Source organism: Natator depressus, chromosome 28 (assembly GCF_965152275.1).
Source record: "Natator depressus isolate rNatDep1 chromosome 28, rNatDep2.hap1, whole genome shotgun sequence".
NCBI classification, from domain to species: domain Eukaryota; kingdom Metazoa; phylum Chordata; order Testudines; family Cheloniidae; genus Natator; species Natator depressus.
In genome coordinates, this window is record NC_134261.1 from 4,764,059 (window position 1) to 4,787,064 (window position 23,006).

At 51.1% G+C, this 23,006-nt stretch overlaps 1 protein-coding gene across 5 annotated transcripts; it reads right to left on the reverse strand.

The window, feature by feature from the left end:
- Positions 1–5,424: 5,424 nt before the first annotated feature.
- On the reverse strand, positions 5,425–14,275 carry LOC141978963 (uncharacterized). Of its 5 annotated transcripts, none has more exons than XM_074941372.1 (4): positions 14,231–14,275; positions 13,080–13,206; positions 9,485–9,598; positions 5,425–9,140 (listed from the first exon to the last, which is right to left on the reverse strand). In XM_074941372.1, the coding sequence occupies exons 2-4, from the start codon at positions 13,111–13,113 to the stop codon at positions 7,447–7,449; spliced, it is 1,842 nt and encodes a 613-aa protein (XP_074797473.1). In that variant the 5' UTR covers positions 13,114–13,206; positions 14,231–14,275; the 3' UTR covers positions 5,425–7,446. The 5 variants fall into 5 exon arrangements, with proteins under 5 accessions (XP_074797473.1, XP_074797478.1, XP_074797477.1 ...); XM_074941377.1 differs by lacking the exon at positions 14,231–14,275 and adding an exon at positions 13,909–14,028; XM_074941376.1 differs by lacking the exon at positions 14,231–14,275 and adding an exon at positions 12,641–12,859 and having other exon boundaries at positions 5,425–9,137; positions 13,080–13,329.
- Positions 14,276–23,006: the final 8,731 nt, after the last annotated feature.

Sequence of the window (23,006 nt, forward strand, 5' to 3'; positions counted from 1 at the left end):
TCTGGGAGCAGCGCAGAGCTAGGGCAGGCAGGGAGCCTGCCTTAGCCCTGCTGCGCCGCCACCCAGCAGCTGCCTAAGGTAAGCATCGCCCAGCCACAGCCACACCCTCAACTTCCGGTCCCAGGTTGGAACCCCCTCCCTCACCCCAACTCCCTCCCAGAGCCCGCACCCCAACCCCCTACCCAAGGCCTGAGCCCCCTCCTGCACCCCTTCCCACACCCCAATCCCCTACCCCAACCCAGAGCCCCCTCCTGTACCCCAAACCCCTCATTCCCGCCCGCACCCCAGAGCCCTCACCCCCTCCTGCACTCCAACACCTGGCTCCAGCCCAGAACCCCTCCTGCACCCTAAACCGCTCACCCACGGCCCCACCCCAGAGCCCTCACCCCCTCCTGCACTCCAACACCTGGCTCCAACCCGGAGCCCTCTCCCGCACCCACAACCCCTCATCCCTGGCCACATCCCAGAGCCCGCATCCCCAGCCCAGTGAAAGTGATTGAGGGTGGGGGCGAGTGAGGGACTGAAGGGGGCGGGGCTGGAGTGAGTGGGGCGGGGCCTTGGGGAAGGGGCAGGGTGGAGTAAGGGGGCTCGGTTTTGTGCAATTAGAAAGTTGGCAACCCTTCGCCGAGTGGCCACCCTCTGCCGGCCTGAGAAGCGGCTCTGTCCTGCCCCCTTCCCCTGCTGAGGTGCTCGCGAGGGTGCTGGAGCTCCGAGCAGACGCTGTGGTCTCTGAGTCTCCCTGGGCCGGGGCCAGCCCGGAGACGTGTTCCCCGCTCCTGTGGCCCCAGCCCCCCAGGTTCCTTCCAGAGGCGACACATGGGGAAGTCATGTGCCCCCACCCCGCCCATGTTTACATTGTGCCTTCCTGTATCAGGAGGTACAAATCGTCTCTGGTGGGAGGGGTATCTTGTCCCCAACAGTAATATTTTGGAAGGGGGTGTCTTGACTCCATGGCAGACGACCACTCTCCCTCCCCTGCCCCTGGAGGGAGGGGAAACCCTTTACCCATGTCTCCAGCTCCCTTTCTTCCACAGCTGCAGGAGATCTCGAGGTGGTGTTAAAAACACTGCATGGCAGTTCAGGCCAGTGGGTGGTTGGAGCTGGCTGTGCTGGCTGCAGGGTCCCGCTGTAACCTCGCTGTCACCGTTCAGGGCAACTGCACCTGGATTCCCCCTCCGTGGTCCACCAGTGACACCCACCCTTAGACTTCCCAGATGTCACCTCTCTTGGGCAGAGACACGTGTCTCTCCCTCTCCTAAACAGCGTATTTCCAGGCTGCACCAGCCCTGTTTACCCTGTACTAGCCCTCAGCAAGTCCTAAACGGCCAGCGCCTGCCCTTTGCTGTCTCGGCAGTGACTAAGGGCAGCCAACACTGATACCCACCCAGCTCTTTGGTGCAAGCACCTTTATTCTTCAGGGGAAAGCATTAAAAACAAGGAAAGAACCAGAGATCACCCCAGCTCCAGCAAGGGCTCTGGTTGGGGATTTGTCCTTCAAACCCCACCACGGCTTTTTCTGTGGTCAGAACAGCCTTCGCTCAGCACAAGCCCCCACCCCGTTAATCTGCAAATCTCTCCTTTGTGGGGTTCTGTGATCTGGGAATGGAATCACAGGGTCACCAAAGCACGAAACTGTCCGGGGAGGCGGGGGATCAAACAGCAGATTCTACCCCAGCCTGTCTCTGGTTCCCCCAATCCTATGAGGTTTGCCTGCACAGGTTCAAATCCTGCTCACAGCAAAGGGCCAAGCGCCAGTCCCATGGAAGGGCAGTGGGGGTTTGTGCTCCTAGGTCACCTTGGTGCTTCTCAGAATCCAACCTCATGGGCTTCCCGGGAGGATGCTCAATGCCGAAGGAGAAGGGGAGGATCCCAGAGAGAAAAAGCCACATCAACACAGACTGAACGGTGAGGAAATGGGGTGGGGGAAGCAGGCAGAGGTTACAGAGAAGACTCTTTACACACAACAGGGAGCAGGAGACAAGTGCAGCATGTTTAGGCTGATGGTGGTGGAGAGAAAAAAGGCTGGATTCAATGCACGATGAGACCAAAGGAGGGGAAGGTGAGTGGCAGCCCCACACAGGACCACGGCGCTCAGAGACCCCAGTTCTGCGCACCCTGACTGTTCTAGCGAGAGAGAATTGGCTAACAGGGAACCTGGGAGGCAGTGACCATGAGATGGTCGAGTTCAGGATCTTGACACAGGGAAGAAAGGAGAGCAGCAGAATATGGACCCTGGACTTCAGAAAAGCAGACTTTGACTCCCTCAGGGAACTGATGGGCAGGATCCCCTGGGAGAATAACATGAGGGGGAAAGGAGTCCAGGAGAGCTGGCTGTATTTTAAAGAATCCTTATTGTGGTTACAGGGACAAACCATCCCGATGTGTAGAAAGAATAGTAAATATGGCAGGCGAGCAGCTTGGCTTAACAGTGAAATCTTTGCTGATCTTAAACACTAAAAAGAGGCTTACAAGAAGTGGAAGATTGGACAAATGACCAAAGAAGAGTATAAAAATATTGTGAAATCAGGAAGGCCAAATCACACCTGGAGTTGCAGCTAGCAAGAGATGTTAAGAGTACCAAGAAGGGTTTCTTCAGGTATGTTAGCAACAAGAAGAAAATCAAGGAAAGTGTGGGCCCCTTACTGAATGAGGGAGGCAACCTAGTGACAGAGGATGTGGAAAAAGCTAATGTACTCCATGCTTTTTTTGGCCTCTGTCTTTACGAATAAGATCAGCTCCCAGACTACTGCACTGGGCAGCACAGCATGGGGAGGAGGTGACCAGCCCTCTGTGGAGAAAGAAGTGGTTCGGGACTATTTAGAAAAGCTGGAAGAGCACAAGTCCATGGGGCCGGATGCGCTGCATCCGAGAGTGCTAAAGGAGTTGGCGGATGTGATTGCAGAGCCATTGGCCATTACCTTTGAAAACTCACGGCGATCAGGGGAAGTCCCGGATGACTGGAAAAAGGCTAATGTAGTGCCATCTTTAAAAAAGGGAAGAAGGAGGAGCCGGGGAACTACAGGCCAGTCAGCCTCACCTCAGTCCCCGGAAAAATCATGGAGCAGGTCCTCAAGGAATCAATTCTGAAGCACTTAGAGGAGAGGAAAATGATCAGGAACAGTCAGCATGGATTCACTAAGGGCAAGTCATGCCTGACTAATTTAATTGCCTTCTATGACGAGATAACTGGTTCTGTGGATGAGGGGAAAGTGGTGGACGTGTTGTTCCTTGACTTTAGCAAAGCTTTTGACACGGTCTCCCACAGTATTCTTGCCAGCAAGTTAAAGAAGTATGGGCTGGATGAATGGACTATAAGGTGGATAGAAAGTTAGATTGTCGGGCTCAACGGGTAGTGATCAATGGCTCCATGTCTAGCTGGCAGCCGGTTTCAAGTGGAGTGCCATAAGGGTCGGTCCTCGGGCCGGTTTTGTTCAATATCTTCATAAATGATCTGGAGGATGGTGTGGATTACACCCTCAGCAAGTTTGCAGAGGACACTAAACTGGGAGGAGAGGTAGATACGCTGGAGGGTAGGGATAGGATACAGAGGGCCCTAGACAAATTAGAGGATTGGGCCAAAAGAAATCAGATGAGGTTCAACAAGGACAAGTGCAGAGTCCTGCACTTAGGATGGAAGAATCCAATGCACCGCTAAAGACTAGGAACCGAATGGCTAGACAGCCGTTCTGTAGAAAAGGACCTAGGAGTTACAGTGGACGAGAAGCTGGATATGAGTCAACAGTGTGCCCTTGTTGCCAAGAAGGCCAGTGGCATTTTGGGATTTATATGTAGGGGCATTGCCAGCAGATTGAGGGACATGATCATTCCCCTCTATTCGACATTGGTGAGGCCTCATCTGGAGTACTGTGTCCAGTTTTGGGCCCCACACTACAAGAAGGATGTGGAAAAATTGGAAAGAGTCCAGCGGAGGGCAACAAAAATGATTAGGGGACTGGAACACATGACTTATGAGGAGAGGCTGAGGGAACTGGGGATGTTTAGTCTGCAGAAGAGAAGAATGAGGGGGGATTTGATAGCTGCTTTCAACTACCTGAAAGGGGTTCCAAAGACGATGGATCTAGACTGTTCTTGTTGGTAGCGGATGACAGAACAAGGAGTAATGGTCTCAAGTTGCAGTGGGGGAGGTTTACGTTGGATATTAGGAAAAACGTTTTCACTAGGAGGGTGGTGAAACACTGGAATGTGTTACCTAGGGAGGTGGTGGAATCTCCTTCCTTAGAAGTTTTTAAGGTCAGGCTTGACAAAGCCCTGGCTGGGATGATTTAGTTGGGGATTGGTCCTGCTTTGAGCAGGGGGTTGGACTAGATGACCTCCTGAGGTCCCTTCCGACCCTGATATTCTATGATTTCTATGATCCCCCTGCCATGCTCCTCTCCTGGCAGAAGGCCCCTTGGAGCGGTAGGAACTGGATTGGGAGTGGGGGTCCCTGGGGACAGAGGGCAGCTGAAGTCCCTCAGATGTCTGGGAACTAGTCACTGCACAGTGAAAGGGCTTCACACCCCTCACAGCTGGGACCGAGGGGCAGCAGCTGGTAGGGTCTGCGACCAGGATTGGGGAAAAGACGAGCAGATGGGCCAAATCCCCAGCCAATGAAAACTTCTTTTACTCCAATGATGACAACTTCTCTATTTTCCTCATGTCCCATTTAATCAGCTAACTTCCCTTTTTGTCATCTAGGTGGTACTGACTCCCCAGCATCCTCCATCTCACCCCTCACACACAGCAAAGGGTCATGCAGAGAAAAGGGGCCTGGGAGGGGGAAGAAATCTGCTAACTTCTTCCTGGGACTTTTCACTGGATTTTCTTGTCTTTCTCCCTCTTATAAAGACACCCAGCTCGCAGGGAGCAGAGCGTGGCAGGGCTGGAGTCTGCACACTCTGCCTGATCCTCATTCTCCTGGGGACGGGAGAGGGCCTGGGAGACCCTGCCAGCTCTGGCAAAGAGCGGGGAAGGGCAGGGCTGCACCACACCATGTCACCCGGCAGGACAGTAAAGAAGTTGTGGGGAGTAAAGCCCCTGGGGTGTTGGCGTCTGGGCCAGGGGCTGCCCCCTGGGCTGGACTCTGTGGAGAGGCCAGAGCTGGTGTCTGGCAGCTGTCCCGCAGCTGGGCTATGGGGAGAGGGGGAACTGGTGTCTGGGGGCTGCCCTGTAGCTAGGCTCTGGGGGGATGGGAGTGCAGGTGTCTGGGCTCTGGGGGCCCCACACAGCCCCCTCCAGCATCCCCCATCTGGAATTCGGTTGTTGTAGGGGTTTCTTTAACTCTCTTTCTCCTCGGGGAATCATTTTTGCTGTTGTCTGTATTGTTGACATATTTGTTGACAGGTATTTTGAATAACTGAAACTGGAGTGATTATATTGTGTTACTTTGACAAATAAAATACACAAAATTTTAAAATAGTGTGCAGAATTTTTAATTTTTTGGTGCAGAATTCCTCAAGGAGTAATTAAAGGACAAAAACCATCATTAACAAGGAGTTAAGTGCCTGGTGGAATGTTGTCTGCCTGGAGAAGCTCAACTTCAGCAAAATTCACACGCCTGAAAAATAGGAAACTAAGAGATAAGGTTGCCCACACAACCTTAACTCTGCCCTCTTTCAGTTATTCCCCAATGTTCCCCCAAAACACAAACACATCTTCAGTCTGCCAACACCACAATGGCTAAAAGGCACAATCTCTTCCCCTCCATTTACAACCCTTCGAACCAGACCCCCAACTTCAGCTGATCCTGACCAGACACAATCCCAGGGCAAGCCAGATAGGTGTGCTGGCTGGTCCTGGTCATGACAGTGACAGCAGAGAAATCCACCGCCATCCCACCCCTACTTAGAGATACCCTGCCCTTCCACCAACTCTCTACTCCTAAAAGCCTGTGTAGGGGAGCTCATTTTTTACTTGTGATGCTCTGAGCTCCCTAGAATCCAGCGGGAGCTGAGATGGGTTCCCACCGCCTCCCCCCACAGCTGCTCTCATGTGAGAGCCAAAGGTTAATACAGAGGGAGCCGATAAGGCTCCAACTTGGACTGGCTGATCTCCACCCAGATGCTACACGGTTCTGACCCATGTGACTTATTGAAAGAGATGACTCACTATTGCTTTTATACATTTCATTAAAATGAACAAACAAATAAAATGAAGAACACAGCTCACTAAACGTAAACTATACTTAACACCACTCAACTAGCTCTGTATAAGTCACTTTCAGTTTCATATAAAATTAAATTCCAGAGCAGGTTACATCCGATAACTCAAAAATCAGGAGAGCAGATTCCCCCGTCACTTTCTCCTCTGATCCATTCAAACCTGCTTCACTCAACAGCACTTCATTATTATGGAATTGTTATTGACAAAACAAGAAAATTATCATCATATCAGGGAAAAACTGCTGACCTTCTCGTCTGCACACGATCCCAGCTCAGCAGGAAAATTTCCAGAAGGTGCTCTGTCAATAGACAGAAACTGAGATTTAAATGGGGAATGATCGCATGGTGTTTGGGATCCATGGAAATTCCTCATCCAGGTCTGGGACATTTTCATCTCCAGCCCTAACGACTCGGATTTAGGATCAATTTGCTATGAAGTGCAGAGACTCTTTGGGAGGTGGAGGGGTAGATTATAGATGGATAAACTCCATTGTGGCTCAGACAGACCCCAGCGCTGCTGGAGTGAGCGGGCCTAGTGACGGTGATGGGGAAGGAGGGAATCCCGTTGACTCACCCCATTTCCTTCCAGTGTCACAGGGGCCGAAATGATACATTTGTCCCACTCCTGCTCCTCCTCTTTGTTATATTGAAATAGATTTTCAATAAGGAAAATGTTAAAAAGAAAAATACCTACTGCCCAGAACAACCTGGACCAGCATGAGAACAACTGGGAATGAGACAATCTGTTGCCAAAGGGGGAACTTGGTGACTAACACTCGCTCTGCTAGAGCGGGGCCAGTATAGATGTGCTGCTCAGGGATTGTCCAGAGCAGGAACGTTGGTGTCGATTAGGACAGGTCAAAGGGGAAGGTGCGAGCTAACCCCAGCCTGGGCTGTGTCAGCACGGCACATACAGCAGGGTGTTTACATTAGGATCACTACCTCCAGCAGGCTGGAAAATCCTAGCGGAGACAAAGCCCAGGTCAATTTTAGGTCACCCCTATTAACCCCACTTGAGGCTGATGGACACTCCTGGCCGGAGGGAGACACACTCTCATGACTCACAGGAGAAAGGAGTTGGTAGAAAGGACCATGGGTCACCCCAGAGAAGGGCGACCTGCAAAGAAAAAGTGGGCAACTCACCAGGGGGAGCTGAGAGAACAGGGTGACGCAAATTTAGGGCTGTTTTCACCAAAGTCCCTGTTTAGGAATTAGCAAATGTCTTTAAAAAAAAAAAAAAAAAAAACCTTTTCTCTGCCCTACACAAAGTTCTTATGGTGTGTCTCTATCCTGTGAAATCACTAATGTCTATTAAGGTGTGAGCTCCAGGTGAAACTTTTCCCGCTTTCACAGCATTCACAGGCTGCTCTCGTGTGTGGATCCTCTGATGATTAATAAGGTCCGATTTAAAAGTGAAGCTTTTCCCACACTCAAAGCATTCATACGGTCTCTCCCCCGTGTGGATCCCCTGATGTCTAATAAGAGATGAGCTCTCAGTGAAGTTCTTGCCGCACTCGGAGCACTCATAGGGTTTCTCTCCTGTGTGGATCCTCCGATGTTTAATAAGGCCTGAGCTCTGAGTGAACTTTTTCCCACACTCGCAGCATGTATAGGGGCGCTCTCCTGTGTGGATTCTCTGGTGATTAACAAGGCCTGAGCGCTGAGTGAACTTCTTCCCGCACTCACAGCACTCATAGGGTCTCTCTCCTGCGTGGCCTGCCTCACGTTTAAGAACGTTTGATTTCTCACTGAACTGTTTCCCCCACTCACAGCATTCATAGGGGCGCTCTCCCGGGTGGATTCTCTGGTGATTAACAAGGCCTGAGAGCTGAGTGAACTTCTTCCCGCACTCACGGCACTCATAGGGACTCTGTTCTGTGTGGCCTCTCTGATGTGCCCTAAGGTTTGATTTCTGACTGAACTGTTTCCCGCACTCGCGGCATTCATAGGGGCGCTCTCCCGTGTGGACCCTCTGATGTTTATTAACGTCTGATTTGAAAGCAAAGCTTTTCCCGCACTCACAGCATTTATACGGTCTCTCTCCTGTGTGGATCCTCTGATGTCTTATGAGGGATGAGCTCCGAGTGAAGCTTTTCCCGCACTCACTGCACTCATAGGGTCTCTCATCTGTGTGGCTTGCCTGGTGTTTAGTAAGGCTTGATTTCTCACTGAACTGTTTCCCGCACTGACAACATTCATAGGGTCTCCCTCCTGTGTGACTCGTCTGATGTTTCATAAATTTTGATTTCTCAATGAATTGTTTCCCGCACTCAGAGCATTCATAGGGGCGCTCTCCTGTGTGGATCTTCTCATGCTTAAATAGGGCTGAGCTCTGAGCGAATGTTTGCCCGCACTCACAGCATGTATAGGGGCGCTCTCCTGTGTGCATTCGCTGATGATTAATAAGGACTGAGCTCTGAGTGAACTTTTTCCCACACTCACAGCACTCATAGGGTCTGTCTCCTGTATGGATTCGCTGATGTCTAGTAAGGGTTGAACTCCGAGTGAAGCTTTTCCCGCACTCACAGCACTCATAGGGTTTCTCTCTTGTGTGGCTTGTCTGATGTGTAATAAGGTTTGATTTCTCACTGAACTGTTTCCCGCACTCAGAGCATTGGTAGGGGTGCTCCCCAGTGTGGATCCTCTGATGTCTAACGAGGGTGGAGTTCAGAGTGAAGTGTTTCCCACACTCAGTGCATGTGTTTTTTCTCTCTCCTGTACGTATTCCCTGCTGGGCTGTGATTTCCCTGGAGTCTTGGTGAGTCCCCTGACAATTAATGGATTTACCCACTTTCTCCCTGGGCTGGTTTCCCTGCTGCCTCTCCGGCCTGTGCTGGCTCTCACAGGCTTTCCCCTTCACACAACACCTGGACACATTCCCTTTGGATCCTTGGGATAATCCCCCACGCACTTCCACTTGCTCAGCATCTTCCTGCTGAGGAGTCAGCTCCTCGTTCTCATTCACCATCCCAGCACCTGCTAGGACAGAGAGAGAAACCTCAGAAACAGGGGTGGAAAAGAAGGAAACAAACTGAAATTAGAGCTTGAGGGACAGGGAAAAAAACACTGGTAGTGAATTCTCCTAAACTTTTCTCCACAGCGGCGAGAAGAGAGGATGTGGAGGCAGACTGTATCCATCAGGGAGGGAGCTGCTGCCGGGTGTCAGTCAAGATGGGTAGGAAGCCGTGAGCGATAGCTGCCCATAGGGTGCAAGGCTCCTAGGGATACTCCTGAACTCCGAGAGCTCCCAAGGCCTTTTTAGGGAGTTGCAGGTATTTCTTTCAGCCACGGAGCGTTTTTGAATTGATTTAAGGATCCCTCACCTGCGCAGGCACCTCTCGGGATCTCTCCTTCCTCAGAGCCCTGGAGATCCAGGACCCACGGATCCTCCCCTTGTTCCAGCTGGGAGATCATGTCAGGTTTGGGAACGGGAAACCCTGCTCAGGGGATAGAAAACAAAGGAGATCAGGGGAGTTCATGGGACATTTCTCACCGAGAAGAGTCTATCGGTTTTACCCCAGCCTATTTTAAAGCACTCAAATCCTGGAGGCAGCTCCCCAGGGGCAGGACACTCTGCGTATGAGGGATTTAACCATCCCCATCTCTGCTGGGAACACACACAGCCAGACACTCCCGTGACATTGAGCCAGAAAGGGTCAAGCAGCTCACAGGCTAAATGACCCAAATTCAACCTTTAGAGACATGCTAGAAAAGTATGTAAATGGTAATTAGGGCTATTCCTTATAAATAGCTAACATAGCCATGTCCCATAGACTAGAGCTCTGAAATGCAAACAGGTCTTGTGAGAGAATTAGGGGTAATACTAATTGTATGTGTTCACTTCTATCTTGTTAGATGGTAACCAAGTAAACAGACGGTTCCTGTCCGTCACTATATCTACTGATTCAGAGATCAAAAGGGAATGTTAACATTTAGATGAAACTTGGGTGTAATAATGTCATCGTCTGCATTTCTCTTTGAAGTCTGTAATAAACAGTCTATGAACTGCTCAATGGAGAATTACCTTGGGCTGATGAATGCAACTAGTTACCTGTGTATCCTTAGGAAATAGGGGGGGTTATTTCAAGCCACAATGTCGCACCCAAGGAACGCGGGCTGTCAAGAGGCTGCAGGAGAGCTATAAAAAGAACTCCTGGGCCCTGATCCTGTTATCTCCGATCTGCTTAAGCTTCATCATGGGAAGTTCGAGTCGCAAGGCTGAGGTCCCCAGCTCCAGTCTATGTCACCCCGATATTGGGCACTGGACTGTGACCTATGGAACTAGTTCTGGAAAAACGATTTACAACTCTGAAGCTCACCATGAAACTATGAAACTGACCTAAGAACTCAACTCATATCTGCCTGGATCATGGTCTTTTAACCAATACTCTCTCTCTCTTTTCTTTTTAATAAGTCTTTGTTTAGTTAATAAGAATTGGCTGTGTGTATTTGTGTAAGATCTGAACTATTCACTGACCTGGGGGGTAATGTGTCCGATCCTTTGGGATTGTTAGAACTTTTTATAGAATGAACAAGATTTTCAATAAGCCTCATCATATTTGACTTGGCTGTCTGGGTGGGAGCCCAAGACTGGATTGTTCCAAGGGAACTGTGTTTCTGGCTTCTGCGTAAGCAGGAAGGTATTGTAGAAGCTGTTTATGGCCATTCAGGGAAGGGTTATTGGTCCAAATATGGGGTTATTTGATCATCAGGTTCCTGAGATACAGCCTTGCCACCAGAGGCAGCTTTTTACACAGTCATCTTGCTCTTTTAACATTTCACTGCACACAGCTGGGGCTGAAACTACGGTTCTCCTTGTTCCCTGACAGATCTCGGTCACTTGGCATTTATCTCAGTTAGTACGTAGCCCCCACTGGCTCTTTGGGAAACCAGGACTGAAAAAGTCAATACCTGTAGGAGTTGGAGTTTAGGGGGTTGGACTAGATGACCTCCTGAGGTCCCTTCCAACCCTGATATTCTATGATTCTATGAGGCTAGGGTGAAGAGCTGGTATTAATTACCACCTGATTGTTGATATAATTACGAGATCTGAAATATCCCAGGAATAATCTGATGGGGAAGGAATAATGTGGCACCCCCGCTATTTTCCCCTGTTAGAATTATAGAGCAAACACAAAACAGTGAATCCTCTGCGGTTCTAAACCAAAATATTTTCCACTTAGTATCAGCAGGGAAAGATGAAGAGCTTGCTTTGGGCATTTGTTGCATTTCAGTTGACAGCTGGTGGACATCTGCCAGAGATGTGAGAAAGACTGGGCTAAGATTTAGTTTGACTGGAGGGAGACAGATCCAGAGCAGAGCAGTAAAGAGGGCTGAGGGATTCTGCATTAGCAGATCTTAATGCAGAATCTGACTTGTACTGGTGTTTACTCAACAACAAGAAAAGGCAAGATGTGCTTGGACTGATCTTGCTCTGATGCATTAATCAGACAATGGAGTTTCCCCAGCACCCCACCTCCCATGTAGCCACATTCCCCGCATGCCCCAAAATGCCAGCAACCCGCCCAAAATCTTAGCACCCCAACCCACGTGCAGCCTACTCCCACCAGCCCCCCCACCCCCCGACCCGTGCAGCCTGCTCCCCCAGCCCAGCCTGGAGCGGAGAGCGAGTTCTGTATCTCCCCGGCACCGGCAGCTGCAGCCCAGCTGGGAGTCGGGACACCCTAAACTCCCCTCCCCAACCTCACTCCACCCACCCCCTATTTCCCCCCCATAACCTCACCTTTTTCCATGTCCTATCCAGGGGCACCTAATTAGTAGAGCCATGCGTGTGCGGCACATCTAATTAGGTGCATGGCCCTTCATTCTCTCATGGGCAGCTGCCCAGGGGTGCACCTTAGAGTGAACTATACCGCTAACCATCATAGCTAGGACGGACGGCAAAAGCTCTAGGGTACACACAGTCATAGTGGCCAAAAAAAAAAAAAACACTGAACAAAAATGATGGTAATGAAATGCCTACAAACTACATTAATGCAGAGTTACAGTGGCCCAGTGCTTCCTCCTGCCCTCCCAGCATGTGGATGGGAGCTTAAGTTAAACCTCTGAAAACTAGGAAATGAAGAGTTAAAGTACATGTCCTAACTGCAACACAACCTTAACTCTGCCCCTTCCCTATCCCTGGAGTTGGCACTCGCCACTGGGAATGGTTCAGGAAGGCTCGTGCAAAGGTTTACAAATTACCAGGGAAGTGACAGCTTCAACATCTCAGGAAGTCTTTGAGTCAAGACTAGATGCCTTTCTGGAAGATGCTTTAATCCAACACAAGGCATTCAGCTCAACTTGGCAGCAAATGGATGAAATTTTCGTGCCTGTGTTATAGAAGAGGTCAGACTAGATGACCTAATCGTCACATCTGCCCATAAAAAACCCATGAATCTACAATAGATACAAGGAAGGACTAAGAGAACCTGTCAGTGTTTGTGTTGTGTTGCACAGATGGGAACACCGGCATTTACCTGCATGCCCTCCAGCTGTGTGCACTCCGTCATCTCTAGCTAGAATTTGTTGCTGGAGGGATTCCTTGGAGCAGCTTGGCAGAGCTGTGACTGGGATATGAAGCGGGGTGCGTGTGAAACTTGGGGCACCAAGTCTGCCTCATTTCCATGCTGAGTGTTGTAGGTCGTGTCAGTGAAGGTGCACAAGGACGTGTTCTTGTCACATAGACTGTCAGCAGCCTGGTGGCGTATGTGTAAAGAGAAGTTGTTAGACTTTATGCTGTACTGCTCCCGTTCCCAAAGTGTTGTGTAGCAGGGGAGGGCAGAGGGCTAGTGTGTGTGTCACGGGCACGCTGGGGTGATGCTGAAACAGGGCAGAGTAGAGGTTGCATTCTGCGGCTGGTGTGAACCTTAACTCTGCATTTCCCCTTCCAAGAACTGAGGGGACAGGAATCCTTACCCAGCGAGGTCACATTCTCATAGTTCTCCTGCATGACGTCTCTGCAGAGGGCTCTCTGAGCGGGGTCCAGCAGAGCCCCCTCTTCCCTGGTGAAATACACAGCCACCTCCTCGAAGGTCACCGGTCCCTGAAAGAGCAAGAGTCCAACACTCAGGACCTGCTGCCCCACTCACAGCCCCACTATTCGTGGGGGAGAGGAGCCAATCAAATTGGAGCTCCGGGAGGCTCGCTGTCAAAAGAGTTTCAACCCCCCACAAGGCTCCGAGCATCCAGGAAACACCAGGGTGAGGGGACGAAGAGAGAGCCCCTCGTCTCCCCCAGCAGATCCATCACACACCGACTAGCCACAGACTGGTGCAGGAGAGCCCTTAGCAGGGTCTAGGGAGAGCTGCCTGGTAGGAAGAGAGTGGAGAGTCAATCATTTTAAGAGAAATAGGGGACGGATCTCCTTGGAATCGATGAGCCATACGGGATAATGAGAGAGAAAAGGGGAAGAACTAGAGAGAATCTGGAGCAGTGTGAGAGAGCGAAGCGGCACAAACAGGGAAAGGGTGCAATGAACTCACCCCTACCCCACCCCCCACTTCTCCTCCTGGGATTTCCTGGCTGCACAGAGACAGTTCAAACGCCCCCGACCGACCGGCCTTCCCCCGCCCTGCACCTCCGGTTTTTCCCCTTCCCCAGGGGAACCCCCCCAGGCCCCAGTCTCCCCCCCCAATCCCAGCCGTGCCGGGGGCCGACCCCCGGGGACTGCAGCGTCTGGGGCTCCCGGGGCAGAGAGTCACTTTCCTGCCCGGCCCCAGCGCTGCCCCCGGGGGCTCTCGGGCACCTGGAGTCTCTGGCTCCGGAGCGGACGGGGGCAGAGCCCGGGGCTGGCTCCCCGCGGAGAAGGGACCGGCCCGGCTGCCCCGGGCCCGATCTCCGGGCTTTCTTCTCCTGCTTCCTCCAGCCCGCCCCGCTCCCGGCTGCTCCTGCCCCTTCCTGTGGGTCCTGCAGACGCCGGCCCGGGCTGCCGCGCTCCTGGCCGGGCCCCGGCGTGCGTGTGAGTCGCGGAGCCGCTGCAGGGGCTGAGCCCGGGGCCGGGCGGGGCCGGGCGGGGCCGGGCCGGGCCGGGCCGGGGGAGGCGGCGGGAGGGTCGGTGCAGGCAGGACCTTGCTGCGGGGTGGGGGGGTCGGTGCATCCGTCGCCTTATTTCGGGCTGCGGGGGGGCGGGGCTCCTCCATCCCCGCGAGCTTTGTGCGGCCTGCGGGGGGCGGGTCGGCTGCTCCAAGCGCCCCAGCCGGTCCCCGCGGGGCTTGTGCGGCTCGGAGCGTCCGGCCCTGGCGCCAGACCGCGGGCGGCTGGTGCCGGTGGCTGCGAAGGGCGCCCCAGCCCCGCGGGGCCAGGGGGAGGCTCAGCCCGCGCGGGACGCTGCAGCGGGGACCTAGCGCGCAAAGCCCCCGCTCCTTGCAAGCCGGGGGGGGGGGGGGGTGTAGTGTGGAAATCTCTGTTTCGGCTACTTAGGGGGCGCGGAGCATGCTCAGTAACATCTGCGGAAGCCGCTGCCCTTCTCCCTGCCCTTCCTTGGCCCCCGGTTCTGCCGGCTGCCCTTCACCGGGCTCAGAAAGGGGCCAGGGGGCAGATCGGAGCGGGGGGCGGCCGGGGTCTGAGCGGGGGGCGGGAATTGACAGGTCGGGGCGGGGGGTCAAGCAGCTGGAGGCAGGGTTAGGAGGGGGCTGAGGGCAAAATCGTGGGGGGAGGAACCGGGCGTAAGCTCCGGGGTGAGGCCTGCCTGAGGGTGAGGGGGGCAAAAGCCCGGCACAGGCAGAGGGGGGCCAGTTACACTCCAGTGCGACACCAGTGTTTGCAATGGGGGGGCAGAGGGGCTTCTTTATTTCCCCCCCCCCAGACAGCACCTCCCAGCATGGGCTTCCCGGGGCTGGTGCTTCAAGGCCCAGGCGGGGCACGGCCGAGTCGCGGCAGCGTCTCCCTGGCTGATGTAGGGAACTGAGGTGGTGCAGTGAAATGTTTGACCTGCACCCCCTCACCCCACCTGACTCATCAGTAACTGCTCCTGTTAGCACATTAAGACAGAGAGCAGTTTTTCACACTACAGGGGACTGAGCCCTCTCTGTGCAGCCAGGAATTTCCAGGGGGAGGTGTGTGTGTTTGGGAGGGGAGGTAATTGCATCCTTTCCCTGTTTGTGCCACTTGCCTCCCAAATACTGATACAAATTCTCTCTACTTCTTCCCCCTTTCTCTCTTGTTATCACATATAGATATAAATTCCCCCATTTCTCCTAACATTATTGACTCCCCCTTCTCTTCCTACCAGGCAGCTCTCCCTAGACCCTGCTAAGGGCTCTCCTGCTCCAGTCTGTGGCTAGTCGGTGTGTGATGGATCTGCTGGGAGAGACAAGGGGCTCTCTCTTCGTCCCCTCACCCTAGTGAGATGGGCTTAGAATGCTCTTTGCTTTCATTTCATTTGACCGAATCTGACTTGTTGTGCTTTGACTTATAATCCCTTAAATCTACCTTTATCGTTAATAAATTTGTTTGTTCTACCGGAAGCAGTGCATTTGGTTTGAAGCGTGTCAGAGTCCCCCCTTGGGAGAACAAGCCTGGTACGTATCAATTTCTTTGTTAAATTGACTAACTCATAGAATATCAGGTTGGAAGGGACCTCAGGAGGTCATCTAGTCCAACCCCCTGCTCAAAGCAGGACCGATCCCTGACTAAATCATCCCAGCCAGGGCTTTGTCAAGCCTGACCTTAAAAACTTCTAGGGAAGGAGATTCCACCACCTCCCTAGGTAACGCATTCCAGTGTTTCCCCACCCTCCTAGTGAAAAAGTTTTTCCTAATATCCAACCTAAACCTCGCTCACTGCAACTTGAGACCATTACTCCTTGTTCTGTCATCTGCTACCACTGAGAACAGTCTAGAGCCATCCTCTTTGGAACCCCCTTTCAGGTAGTTGAAAGCAGCTATCAAATCCCCCCTCTTCTTCTCTTCTGAAGACTAAACATCCCCAGTTCCCTCAGCCTCTCCTCATAAGTCATGTGTTCCAGTCCCCTAATCATTTTTGTTGCCCTCCGCTGGACTCTCTCCAATTTTTCCACATCCTTCTTGTAGTGTGTGGCCCAAAACTGGACACAGTACTCCAGATGAGGCCTTACCAATGTCAAATAGAGGGGAACGATCACGTCCCTCGATCTGCTGGCAATGCCCCTACTTATACATCCCAAAATGCCAATGGCCCTCTTGGCAACAAGGGCACACTGTTGACTTCATGGAGCAGGTCCTCAAAGAATCAATCCAGAAGCACTTACATGAGAGGAAAGTGATCAGGAACAGTCAGCATGGATTCACCAAGGGTAGGTCATGCCTGACTAATCTAATCGCCTTCTAGGATGAGATTACTGGTTCTGTGGATGAAGGGAAAGCAGTGGATGTATTGTTTCTTGACTTTAGCGAAGCTTTTGACACGGTCTCCCACAGTATTCTTGCCAGCAAGTTAAAGAAGTATGGGCTAGACGAATGCACTATAAGGTGGGTAAAAAGTTGGCTAGATTGTCGGGCTCAACGGGTAGTGATCAATGGCTCCATGTCTAATTGGCAGCCGGTGTCAAGTGGAGTGCCCCAGGGGTCGGTCCTGGGGCCGGTTTTGTTCAATATCTTCATAAATGATCTGGAGGATGGTGTGGATTGCACTCTCAGCAAATTTGCGGATGATACTAAATTAGGAGGAGTGGTAGATATGCTGCAGGGCAGAGATAGGATACAGAGGGACCTAGACAAATTGGAGGATTGGGCCAAAAGAAACCTGATGAGGTTCAATAAGGATAAGTGCAGGGTCCTGCACTTAGGACGGAAGAACCCAATGCACCGCTACAGACTAGGGACCGAATGGCTAGGCAGCAGTTCTGCGGAAAAGGACCTAGGGGTGACAGTGGACGAGAAGCTGGATATGAGTCAGCAGTGTGCCCTTGTTGCCAAGAAGGCCAGTGGCATTTTGGGATGTATAAGTAGGGGCATAGCGAGCAGATCGAGGGACGTGATCGTTCCCCTCTATTCGACATTGGTAAGGCCTCATCTGGAGTACTGTGTCCAGTTTTGGGCCACACACTACAAGAAGGATGTGGAAAAATTGGAGAGAGTCCAGCGAAGGGCAACAAAAATGATTAGGGGACTGGAACACATGACTTATGAGGAGAGGCTGAGGGAACTGGGGATGTTTAGTCTTCAGAAGAGAAGAAGAGGGGGGATTTGATAGCTGCTTTCAACTACCTGAGAGGTGGTTCCAGAGAGGATGGTTCTAGACTATTCTCAGTGGTAGAAGAGGACAGGACAAGGAGTAATGGTCTCAAGTTGCAGTGGGGGAGGTTTAGGTTGGATATTAGGAAAAACTTTTTCACTAGGAGGGTGGTGAAACACTGGAATGCGTTACCTAGGGAGGTGGTAGAATCTCCTTCCCTAGAAGTTTTTAAGGTCAGGCTTGACAAAGCCCTGGCTGGGAAGATTTAATTGGGGATTGGTCCTGCTTTGAGCAGGGGGTTGGACTAGATGACCTCCTGAGGTCCCTTCCAACCCTGATATTCTATGACTTATATCCAACTTCTCGTCCACTGTAACCCCTAGGTCCTTTTCTGCAGAACTGCTGCCGAGCCATTCGGTCCCTAGTCTGTAGCGGTGCATTGGATTCTTCCATCCTAAGTGCAGGACTCTCCACTTGTCCTTGTTGAACCTCATCAGATTTCTTTTGGCCCAATCCTCCAATTTGTCTAGGTCCCTCTGTATCCTATCCTTACCCTCCAGCGTATCTACCACTCCTCCCAGTTTAGTGTCATCTGCAGATTTGCTCAGGGTGCAATCCACACCATCCTCCAGATCATTAATGAAGATATTGAACAAAACCGGCCCCAGGACCGACCCCTGGGGCACTCCACTTGATACCGGCTGCCAACTAGACATGGAGCCATTGATCACTACCCGCTGAGCCCGACAATCTAGCCAGCTTTCTATCCACCTTATAGTCTATTCATCCAGCCCATACTTCTTTAAGTTGCTGGCAAGAATACTGTGGGAGACTGTGTCTAAAGCTTTGCTAAAGTCAAGGAACAACACGTCCACTGCTTTCCCTTCATGCACAGAGCCAGTTATCTCGTTATAGAAGGCAGTTAGATTAGTCAGGCATGACTTGCCCTTGGTGAATCCATGCTGACTGTTCCTGATCATTTTCCTCTCCTCTCAGTGCTTCAGAATTGATTCCTTGAGGACCTGCTCCATGATTTTTCCAGGGACTGAGGTGAGGCTGACTGGCCTGTAGTTCCCAGGATTCTCCTTCTTCCCTTTTTTAAAGATGGGCACTACATTAGCCTTTTTCCAGTCATCTGGGACCTCCCCTGATCGCCATGAGTTTTCAAAGATAATGGCCAATGGCTCTGCAATCACATCCGCCAATTCCTTTAGCACTCTCGGATGCAGCGCATCCGGCCCCATGGACTTGTGCTCTTCCAGCTTTTCTAAATAGTCCCGAACCACTTCTTTCTCCACAGAGGGCTGCTTACCTTCTCCCCATGCTGTGCTGCCCAGTGCAGTAGTCTGGGTGCTGACCTTGTGCGTGGAGACAGAGGCAAAAAAAGCATTGAGTACATTGGCTTTTTCCACATCCTCTGTCACTAGGTTGCCTCCCTCATTCAGTAAGGGGCCCACACTTTCCTTGGCTTTCTTCTTGTTGCTAACATACCTAAAGAAACCCTTCTTGTTACTCTGCACATCTCTTGCTAGCTGCAACTCCAGGTGTGATTTGGCCTTCCTGATTTCTCTCCTGCAAGCCCGAGCAATATTTTTATACTCTCCCCTGGTCATTTGTCCAATCTTCCACTTCTTGTAAGCTTCTTTTTTGTATTTAAGAGCAGCAATGATTTCACTGTTAAGCCAAGCTGGTCGCCTGCCATATTTACTATTCTTTCTACACATTGGGATGGTTTATCCCTGTAACCTCAATAAGGATTTTTTAAAATACAGCCAGCTCTCCTGGACTCCTTTCCTCCTCATGTTATTCTCCCAGGGATCCTGCCCATCAGTTCCCTGAGGGAGTCAAAGTCTGCTTTTCTGAAGTCCAGGGTCCGTATTCTGCTGCTCTCCTTTCTTCCTCGTGTTAGGATCCTGAACTCGACCATTTCATGGTCACTGCCTCCCAGGTTCCCATCCACTTTTGCTTCCCCTACTAATTCTTCCTGGTTTGTGAGCAGCAGGTCAAGAAGAGCTCCGCCCCTAGTTGGTTCCTCCAGCACTTGCACCAGGAAATTGTCCCCTACCCTTTCCAAAAACTTCCTGGATTGCTTGTGCACTGCTGTATAGCTCTCCCAGCAGATATCAGGGTGATTGAAGTCTCCCATGAGAACCAGGGCCTGCAATCTAGTAACTTTTGTGAGTTGCCGGAAGAAAGCCTCGTCCACCTCATCCCCCTGGGCCGGTGGTCTATAGTAGACTCCCACCACGACATCACCCTTGTTGCTCACACTTCTAAACTTAATCCAGAGACTCTCAGGTTTTTCTGCAGTTTCATACTTGAGCTCTGAGCAGTCATACTGCTCTCTTACATACAGTGCAACTCCCCCACCTTTTCTGCCCTTCCTGAACAGCTTATATCCATCTATGACAGTACTCCAGTCATGTGAGTTATCCCACCAAGTCTCTGTTATTCCAATCACATCATAATTCCTTGACTGTGCCAGGACTTCCAATTCTCCCTGCTTGTTTCCCAGGCTTCGTTCATTTGTATATAGGCACTTGTATATAGGCACTGCTGATCGCCCCTCTTTCTCAGTATGAGGCAGGAGCCCTCCCCTCTCATGCGCTCCTGCTCGTGCCTCCTCCCGGTATCCCACTTCCCCACTTACCTCAGGGCTTTGGTCTCCTTCCCCTGGTGAACCTAGTTTAAAGCCCTCCTCACTAGGTTAGCCAGCCTGCTTGCGAAGATGCTCTTCCCTCGTTAGGTGGAGCCCATCTCTGCCTAGCATTCCTCCTTCTTGGAACACCATCCCATGGTCAAGGAATCCAAAGCCTTCTCTCTGACACCACCTGCGTAGCCATTCATTGACTTCCACGATTCGACGGTCTCTACCCAGGCCTTTTCCTTCCACAGGGAGGATGGATGAGACCACCACTTGCACCTCAAACTCCTTTATCCTCCTTCCCAGAGCCACGTAGTCTGCAGTGATCCGCTCAAGGTCATTCTTGGCAGTATCATTGGTGCCCACGTGAAGAAGCAGGAAGGGGTAGTGATCTGAGGGCTTGATGAGTCTCAGCAGTCTCTCCGTCACATCGCAAATCTTAGCTCCTGGCAAGCAGCAGGTTGCATCTTAGGTTGCAGTGTCCAGCGGGCATAACTGGACACTGCAAGATGGAGGTTCCTAGGGTTGTGTCTGGGACCGGAGATATCAGCTAGTGTCATTTGCTTGCAAGTAGCTGGGAGCAGCTTACATGCCAGAGGCGGTGCGTGAACGGCCCAGGAATGGGGGTTCTCGTGTTGGATCATATTAAAGAAGTTCTGTATTAAAATCACAAATGAGTTTGATTCCCCATAGTTTAAATTCCAGGGTATTACTAATGAAGAGATCTCTTGGTTTTTGGTACTGTTTCTCTCCCTCTCTGTGTGAAACTTGCAAGCTGCTAATTGTGTTAGTACATTCTAAGACAGAGTCTGTTCTCAAAGCAATTCTTTGTAACAACAACTACTCACACAGAGAGAGACTCAAAGCAATACTCTGTAAAAACAGAAACAGCACCCAGAGATTCCCCACCCATTTGTTGTATTCATCTCGCTTTGTTAACAATTGTGATTAAAATAAAGATAGAGGATGTATGTGGATGGATGCTTGGTGTGGATAATAACTGAATGATCAGGGAGGTGCCAGCCTAAGAATGCAGTGTCCATTGGCCGAAAAAAGGCGTCAAGTGGAAACAACCAGAGGACCCCGCAGAGGGCAGACTAGAATCCACCCAACAGCCTCAAGGATGGGAGAACCAAAGAACAAGATAACATCTGGCAGCATGGAGCCGTCAGGAATGTGCCATCTGCTGATTATGCTGTCGCTGAATCAATGAAGCAATTCCCATAGACTGGCATAGGAATAAATTCCTATAAAAATGGACTCTAGAAAGTTAGAACTTTGGGGTCTGATTCTGCTAACCAACTTCCAGGAGCATCAGATGTGCATCTGACAAAGCCCTGCTCCCTCCTCATGTCCAGGCCACCTGGCCAGTGGCTTGGCATGAGCAGTTCTAAGGTTGGTAACTATGATAACAACCTTGCAGAACGTGTGTGTGTGTGTGTGTGTGTGAATAAATATGAAATTGAATGGAATGTTATAGCTATAACTAACCCTGGAACCCCGACCTGGGATATTCTATCTGCTACCCAAGATCCATAAACCTGGAAATCCTGGGCGCCCCATCATCTCAGGCATTGGCACCCTGACAGCAGGATTGTCTGGCTATGTAGACTCCCTCCTCAGGCCCTACGCTACCAGCACTCCCAGCTATCTTCGAGACACCACTGACTTCCTGAGGAAACTACAATGCATTGGTGATCTTCCTGATAACACCATCCTGGCCACTATGGATGTAGAAGCCCTCTACACCAACATTCCACACAAAGATGGACTACAAGCCATCAAGAATACTATCCCTGATAATGTCACGGCTAACCTGGTGGCTGAACTTTGTGACTTTGTCCTCACCCACAACTATTTTACATTTGGGGACAATGTATACCTTCAGATCAGTGGAACTGCTATGGGTACCCACATGGCCCCACAGTATGCCAACATTTTTATGGCTGACTTAGAACAACGCTTCCTCAGCTCTCATCCCTTAACGCCCCTACTCTACTTGCGCTATATTGATGACATCTTCATCATCTGGACCCATGGAAAAGAAGCCCTTGAGGAATTCCACCATGATTTCAACAATTTCCATCCCACCATCAAACTCAGCCTGGTCCAGTCCACACAAGAGATCCACTTCCTGGACACTACAGTGCTAATAAATGATGGTCACATAAACACCATCCTATACCGGAAACCTACTGACCGCTATTCCTACCTGCATGCCTCCAGCTTTCACCCTGACCACACCACACGATCCATTGTCTACAGCCAAGCTCTGCGATACAACTGCATTTGCTCCAACCCCTCAGACACAGACAAACACCTACAAGATCTCTATCAAGCATTCTTACAACTACAGTACCCACCTGCGGAAGTGAAGAAACAGATCGATAGAGCCAGAAGAGTTCCCAGAAGTCACCTACTACAGGACAGGCCTAACAAAGAAAACAACAGAACGCCACTAGCCGTCACCTTCAGCCCCCAACTAAAACCCCTCCAACGCATTAAGGATCTACAACCTATCCTGAAGGATGACCCAACACTCTCACAAATCCTGGGAGACAGGCCAGTCCTTGCCTACAGACAGCCCCCCAACCTGAAGCGAATACTCACCAGCAACCGCATACCACACAACAGAACCACTAACCCAGGAACCTATCCTTGCAACAAAGCCCGTTGCCAACTGTGCCCACATATCTATTCAGGGGACACCATCATAGGGCCTAATAACGTCAGCCACACTATCAGAGGCTCGTTCACCTGCACATCTACCAATGTGATATATGCCATCATGTGCCAGCAATGCCCCTCTGCCATGTACATTGGTCAAACTGGACAGTCTCTACGTAAAAGAATAAATGGACACAAATCAGATGTCAAGAATTATAACATTCATAAACCAGTCGGAGAACACTTCAATCTCTCTGGTCACGCGATTACAGACATGAAAGTTGCGATATTACAACAGAAAAACTTCAAACCCAGACTCCAGCGAGAGACTGTTGAATTGGAATTCATTTGCAAATTGGATACAATTAACTTAGGCTTGA